We start from the raw sequence: 7,674 nt of genomic DNA on the forward strand, positions 1-7,674 counted from the left end.
CCCGATGTGGTTTAGTAGACGACGAAAAAGATCAGAATGATAAGAGAAAACATGAAGACACCTCAGAGTAGGCAGAAGAGTTATTATGATAAAAAGAGGAACCCTCTCAGTTTTAAGGAAGGAGATCATGTGTTAATGAGGGTGGTTCCAACGATTGGTATTGACAGAGTGCTTAAAGCACGTAAGCTTACCCCTAAATTCATAGGACCATACCAAATCCTTAGAAAAGTCAGAACAGTAGCGTACCAAATAGCCTTGTCATCTTTATTGTTAAATTTACATAATGTCTTCCATGTGTCTCAAGTAAGAAAATACATTAGTGACCCGTCGCACATCATTGAACCTGATTCAATCCAGCTAAAGGATAATCTCACTTTTGAAACTATGTCCTTGAGAATTGCGGATCATAGTGTGAAGACGTTGTGAGGCAAGGAGATTGCCTTGGTCAAGGTGATTTGAACCAATCAAATGGAGAAAATGCGACTTGGGAAGTCGAGGACAACATGAAAGAGTCCTATCCCTCTTGAGTTTCATAACTCGGAATCGAATTCTGATTGCGTCATTGGCTTCGAAATATTATTTCGAGTCAAGATAGACATCAAGTTTGTTCAGAACGCATTTCTAAATATTTTCACTCTGAATTCCGTGTTTCAAAGTTCTAACCGTAAACCAAAATCGGAAGATTTTTAATATCTGACCGAGTATTAGCCGACAATACTCGGGCATATTTTAATCGAGAATGTTTCGCTGAAAAAGTCACATCACTTTCATGTAAGAGGCTTACTTGTTAAACAAGCAAAAATACATATCCTCTTACACCAAATCCCTAAAATCACTCACATATCTCTTACACAAACTACTTTTTGAAAAACCATTGACTTTTGCCCGCCAAATCTGATTTCTCTCTTTAAGGAGCCAAACCCTGGCTAAGAGAATACCTTCGCATTTTTTAACTCTTCTTCACTTTGCATTCTCTAAGAACTCTCAATGTAGTTCTTCATGGTTTTTCTTTTTGATTTCTTCATCTCTTAAGATCTAACCATTAGATGTTTATGAAATTTTAGTATGATGTTTCTATATATGTTATGAACATTTTCAACCGTTGAAATGTTCTAAATATCTTCCTAACTTTTTTTATGTTTAAAATTCCAAATAATTTTTTACCCAGACTGTGACCCCTCAGGGTCCAGATGTTGTGGGGTCTTCCAAGAGGCGACGGACTTGGGAGGATACGATCAGTTCCCCAGTATGGAGGAGAGGAGCTCGTCGGACGATGCCAGACCTCCAGGCGGATGCAAAGGTGGTGACTCCCTCGCAGCATTTGTCCTATGTTCTAGAGGAGGAGATGGCAGCGAAAGAAGAGGGGCCAACAGCTGAAGAGAATGACTGCGTGGAGTTGATTAATTTTGAGGACTCCATTAAAGTTGTTAACCTAATCATAATATTTGAAGATAATGATTCAACTACCTAATTCTAATCATAATATTTGAAGATAAGGAAAATAAATATGGAAAATTAGTATAAATAGGAGCCTAGCTATGGGTTGAAGGCATCACCCATCATCAATGATCGTCACTAATCATCAATAAACACGACTTAGAGGAGAAAATATTAGGATTAAGACAACAACCATCTAGGAAGCTTGGAACGAAGAAGAATGTCAATCAACCAGATGTAATTATTTGAATTCGATGTGTCCAATATGACTATTTAATTGTATAATATTATTCCATTGTTTTTCCTTGATTATTCTTATTCTTAATATTTATTTTGATTGATCACCTGATGCATGATCTATGGTTTAAAGATGAGTAATGAGAATTTTCATGTTTAAACTAGATCTAGAATATATCAACTAGTAACATATTGATGCCTATGAATAAGATTAAATGAACTAGTCATTCTAACACTCATTATTATGATGAGATGAATAATATGTCAAGGAATTGAGAATTAGTTTATTTAATCATTTGATGTGTTTAGTCAAGGAATTGATAAATAGATAAAAATGGTGGTGAGGAAATCATAGAAGTAATCATATATGAATGTCATTATTGGATGACAAATAGTGAAATTTAATTACAAGGTCTTCATCTATCAACTTAATATCTCTAAATCGCTTACTTTTACATTAGTTTAATTTTAATATTTTCACCAATTCAAAACATTTTTCAACCCAGATTTAATTAGTTTGCTGATTAAAAGAATATCAAGCAACCTTATGGATTCGACAATCTTATATACTTGTTTGTGACAACTCGTTTGGTTAAAAATAACAACCAATTTGCTGGTTAGCAAATGTTCGTCCCGATTTTGTAAGTGATTTAAATTGTGGACGACATCACCTGATGTGGCTGCAATATTGCGGTTGTAACACATCACATCGCAATTGTAGTGTGACGCTGGATGATAATGATGTGGTCATATCGGCCGGCAATGCAACCGCATCAGATTCAAAAATATTTTTTAATTATAAAATAATTCACAATGCAACTCCACAATCTACATCGCACCGACTGACGTCGCAATAACCGCAATCATGACCGCAACTGCAATTTAAAAAACTAGCCAGGACAGAAAAGATGTAAACTCGAGAAGCGAGAATGATGCTGAGTCCGAGAGAACTTTGAGGCACATGGAAAGGGTTTCATGGGATTCTCATTTCTCTCCAATTCACGAAGAGCAGAATGCAGATTTTGTTCATATAAAAATGCCACTTAACAACACTTTTGTTATTGTAACATATAGTAAAGGGAATGTAAAGCTTAGTGGCTCTAATAGTTCCTTCAAAGAAATGAACACAAGGCAAAAGCTTTTTAGTTATGCTGCTGAAGCAATAGCAGAAGTTGTTGGAAGAAAGGCAAGGTGTAAATGCAAGCAATATTGAGCAGGAGAGAGGGGTATAGTGGTATACTGTTCTCGAGGGAAAAGGAATCCAATTGTTTACATTGAAGATACCATACTTACCTTATACTTGGTTCATATATACAATTCATCATTTTTTACATTAATTTTATGATGTTTTTTTATGATGAACCTAAGTGGTATGCGTTATGATGATTCTACAATAGAATTTTATTTAGCAGTATGCATTGCAGGGTTATCCTCTCAATTGAAAGGTCATGGATCTGCTACTAGTTGATCTTGTCTTACTACCTTCAGCTAATTTTAGATGTTTGATTGCATGGCAGTGTTTTACATATTTTCGTCCACCATGTTTTACTGAAGTTGGAGTCAATCAATTGCAGTATCTTAGTTCTCTCATGCCATATATTATTGGTATTATCTAATCCAGGAAAATGAATGGTCTGTCATAAGTAGACTAAATTGGATGAGTAAGAGGAACAAATCCTGAAATCAAATTGCAACTTTTACCTTTGTTTTTACCACGTTTTAGATTTGTATTTCAAACTGTTGATTTGAGAGTTTGTGAGAAAATGAGCTAGCTTTCGATGAATATAAATAATGTCAGTTATACTAGATTTCATAACAGTAATTTGGACAAGAGTTTCATTGTCTTTTTAATATATCTAATTTTTCATATTATTTCATGTCCATACATGTCTTCCTCTCTTTCTACCAGGATTGATGCATGAATTTAGTGATTCTAAATTACATAACATACACACGATTCATACATAGATTAGGTTCATTACAATGTTTGTTAACTCTGTTATCGCAGAAACCATGGAAAAAGAGATGCAACACATGTAATACATAAATCAAGCAAGTTTTCACATGGTTGGACTTGACCAAAAACACAGATCAAACCAACACAGAGGTATCACATAAAATATGCCACATTTTATTTCTATCATTGAAATGCCAAATCTGAAATACACAATCTTCTCTTGGAATTTTTTTGGTAACAAAACAAGCCTAAAACAAAGAAAACATCATAATTTTACTTCTTCAAAAGGAGAGGCCCAACATTATCCCCTGTGGCTTTGTTGTGTTTCACGTGGCTTCCATCACATAGGGGAAAGGTCCCTGATCTCCAACATCTGCGCCAATAACAAAGAAAGATCATTGTTGGGAACTTAAACATGATACACACAAAGTTTGAACTACACATCAATCACAATCTCGAAAGGGGATACTCAAGTTTTTTCGAATAAATGGAAGATTTAATAGGAAAGCTTTATTTTCGAATTTCAAAACCATAACTTTGATACCACATCAAACAAGTTTCATGCCATGACCTTGTAATTGGGACTTAGAAGTAGTAACACTCACAGTGCTTTCCACACGGCGATTTTATGATGCATATAAGCATGAATTTAAGTGTTAAAAAAATCTCAGAATGTTTGTCAATAGGACTTCAGTATTTACCATGATAGATTTAGTAAATCATATTTCACCAAATAAAACCACAAGACTTTGTGAACAATCCTTTCTTAAGCTGCAATGAAATAAGAAACTATTTCCATTTGGTTTGACAAGAACAACATAGAGATGTAGACAGTTATCAAGTTCCACCTTACAGGCAGTGTTACAAATAATAGTAGTTGAGATTGGACAACCTAATTAAATAAGGACTAGCACAATGTTACAGAGATCTAAAAGATATAACTATCTTGCAGCCAACCATACCTTATCTTACCATCCAAGATTCCAAAATCCAAAGTTAATAGATCAAGTTTCCTTGAAAATAATATATTTTTGTGTCGGATGTTATCTTGAATTCAATGGCAGCAGTGTATATCAAACTTTGGTCAGTAAAGTGCCGTTTCGATCAGGCAATATGCCCTGACTCCAATAATGGTGTAAAATGCTTCCTACAGCTGCTTAATCTACTGGAAGGTGTGCCTTCAGCAAAGCAACTAAAACGAATGCAGTTTTATGAGATTTATGGATTTTATGCCAAGGCACTAACTAAGGACTTTTTATACGGCTAGAAGGAGAAACTTGGAAATTAACAGAGAATATCCTAATCTAAGGTCAAGTACTTTTCTTGATGACGATATAGAGGTTCATCTAGCCCTGTAGCTCATAGAGACTGTTAAGCATATATCTCATGTTTGGCAAAGGTCCTTCCAGATTATTCCGCACAACGCCAACTGCGCAAACATTGGCCAACTATAGTTACTTGGTTCACTTGGATACATGGTTCATCACTTTCTACAGTAATTTTATAAGACTTTCTTTGTGACTAACCCGATTCCTGGTACCCTGAATTCGGTAGGTGATACCTAGGGTAAATTAGATAATTGTGTAACTATGTACCCAATCACCACTTCTCTAGTCAATTTGTTCTTTTTCCCATTGAGAGACAGATATTCAGTTTGCTGACTTAACTATTAGATGAAGAGGGGAAAATGTATACAACAACGATGTATGAGTTTTATACATTGTCAGTATATCCTCTACTATTCATGTTTGACTCTTCAAAAGAAGTAATATATAGATGAACGGTGATATATTGAGTGTGTATAAATCTTTGCACTGACAGTGCATAAATATTACGCTCTTAGATGAATCCTCCAAGTCCAACAATCTTCTCCAATATATGTTATTGCCTAAGATCATTACCCCCTCCCCCTCCCACACATAACACCACAATTACATTATCTCAATTAAATAGGCTTATCACAGAGTATAATCATAAACCAATAAAGATGATAACTTCATAAGTATTATAAAAGAAATTAAGAGACATGGAAAGAGATGTCTTAACATGAATTTTTAACAAACATAACATAAAATGATAGAATTAACCAGAAAGGGAAAAACTTCACAAAGTAAACCATACCTGCAATAAGCAGTGAGAGGCTTAGCAAGTTCAGTAACCACAACAGAATCCACCACCTTGCCTTCACTCTTCCTTATATCAGGGTTTATACTCACAGCTTCTGCTTTCACCAAAACCACACCTCTTTGTTTCCTACCATTAATACCAAAGGAGCAAGAATTGAAATGGGTACCTATAACTCCCTTTTTGTTCTCACATAAACCCTTCAATGGGATTATGCTATGGCTTAGGAATAGAACAGATTCCATTGAAAGGGTCTTTTTTTCTGTGTGTGACTCTTTCTTCTTATTGGATTTCACAACTACCACACTCAAGAACTAGGTAGATGAGATAATAAGGTAAGAATGAAGGACACGTGTTTCCTGAACGTGTGGATAACACGCATCCTAATGCTAATTTGGAACTTTGAATTGGATGGCAATCACCGAATCACGTCTCACTATTTATGTATCCTTTGGTGTCCAAACCAATCGGAAAACTCCATTTATTTAAAAATAAAATTTATAAAAATAAAAACTAATATTTTAATATATTTTAATAATCCTCGTATCATCGGCAAATTTACTTTTGTAATGTAATTTGACTACAAATTTATATGAATGGTGTAGTTTTTATGTTAATTACAGTATATTTTTTTATTTTTTTTAACATTTCTGCATAAATCGTCACTGCGATTGACGATTTCAAATTTATATATTATATGTAAATTGTATACAGTGTAGGCGTTTTAGTTTTATGTGTAACCGTTTTTTTCCATGAAAATCGCCACTGTTATAGGCGATTTATACATTTTGTATATAATATTTTATATATAATATTTTGTATATAATATTTTGTACCAATCTGCTTTGTTATAACAAACTTCACACTAAAAGATAAACGCCTACACCGTAAACAATTTATATATATACACATATAGAAAACGCCATTGTGAGTGCCAATTTTCAAAGAAAATTTAAATAAAAAAACTACACATAAAACGCCTACACCGTAAACGATTTACATATAATATATAAATTTGAAATCATCAATGTCAATGTAAATGTTATGAAAATAAAATGTCACCAGTGTTGAGTGGCCCAAGAGGAAAAAAAATAAAGGAATCATGCACGTGGTTGCGGATTTAAGAAAAAATATACTACACATGTAATTAACACAAAAACTACACCACTAATATAAATTTATAGTCAAACTACACTACAAAAGTAAATTTGCCCTTATCATCTCACCATACAAAAAGAACAAGGCTAACAATTCTCTAACTTTGAAAGATGGTGACTATTTTAGTGAAAATAATGTTTTTACTTTTCATCATCTTTCCATCTTATTATTACCTCATTTCAAGTTTATTTCTATATATTTAAAATATAAAGATTTATATATATATATATAGTATATTTCATTTGTCATTCATTTCTATTATTTTTATATTTAAAAATTAATGATAGTTAAATATGAATAATAAATTATATAATGATAACGTCAAAATCTTTTACATTTTAAGTGTGTTTAAAATTGACAAAATTATTATATTTTTAACAAGCATTTTGTTTGTAATCGAACAGATAAATAGGAATATGAGCAGTACTCTTTTGTGGTGAAAAAATAAGGTTAAAAATACTATTTTAATTTATCTTATTTAGAAAAAGGTCAATTAATTGTTTATATTTTAATGATATCAATATAGTCATAATAAAACTAATTTTTCATTATAATATATCAAATAATTGTTGGAGATATCTTCATAGCAAGACTTTGATTTTCATTGATTTTGTCGTAATTTTGTGATGCAGAGAAAGTATGAAAACGAGAGAAAAAAGATATAAAAAAGAAAATATTCAATTTTTAATGCCAAACCTAATTTTCGTGTCTAGAAATGAATATTCATCAAGAATTTGATATATTATACCATTTTTAAAGCC

General features: G+C 32.8%; 1 protein-coding gene and 1 long non-coding RNA gene across 2 annotated transcripts; one reads left to right on the forward strand and one right to left on the reverse strand.

Moving 5' to 3' along the window:
• On the forward strand, nucleotides 3,582-3,885 carry LOC109355482. The gene is made up of 2 exons (XR_002108663.1): nucleotides 3,582-3,710; nucleotides 3,765-3,885. It is a non-coding gene; the product is annotated as an uncharacterized LOC109355482 (long non-coding RNA).
• Nucleotides 3,719-6,065, reverse strand: LOC109355481 (CDGSH iron-sulfur domain-containing protein NEET). Its single transcript, XM_019598670.1, has 2 exons — nucleotides 5,753-6,065; nucleotides 3,719-4,004 (listed from the first exon to the last, which is right to left on the reverse strand). The coding sequence occupies exons 1-2, from the start codon at nucleotides 5,998-6,000 to the stop codon at nucleotides 3,905-3,907; spliced, it is 348 nt and encodes a 115-aa protein (XP_019454215.1). The 5' UTR covers nucleotides 6,001-6,065; the 3' UTR covers nucleotides 3,719-3,904.

The sequence above is a fragment of the Lupinus angustifolius genome, chromosome LG08, assembly GCF_001865875.1.
Source record: "Lupinus angustifolius cultivar Tanjil chromosome LG08, LupAngTanjil_v1.0, whole genome shotgun sequence".
Taxonomy (NCBI): domain Eukaryota; kingdom Viridiplantae; phylum Streptophyta; class Magnoliopsida; order Fabales; family Fabaceae; genus Lupinus; species Lupinus angustifolius.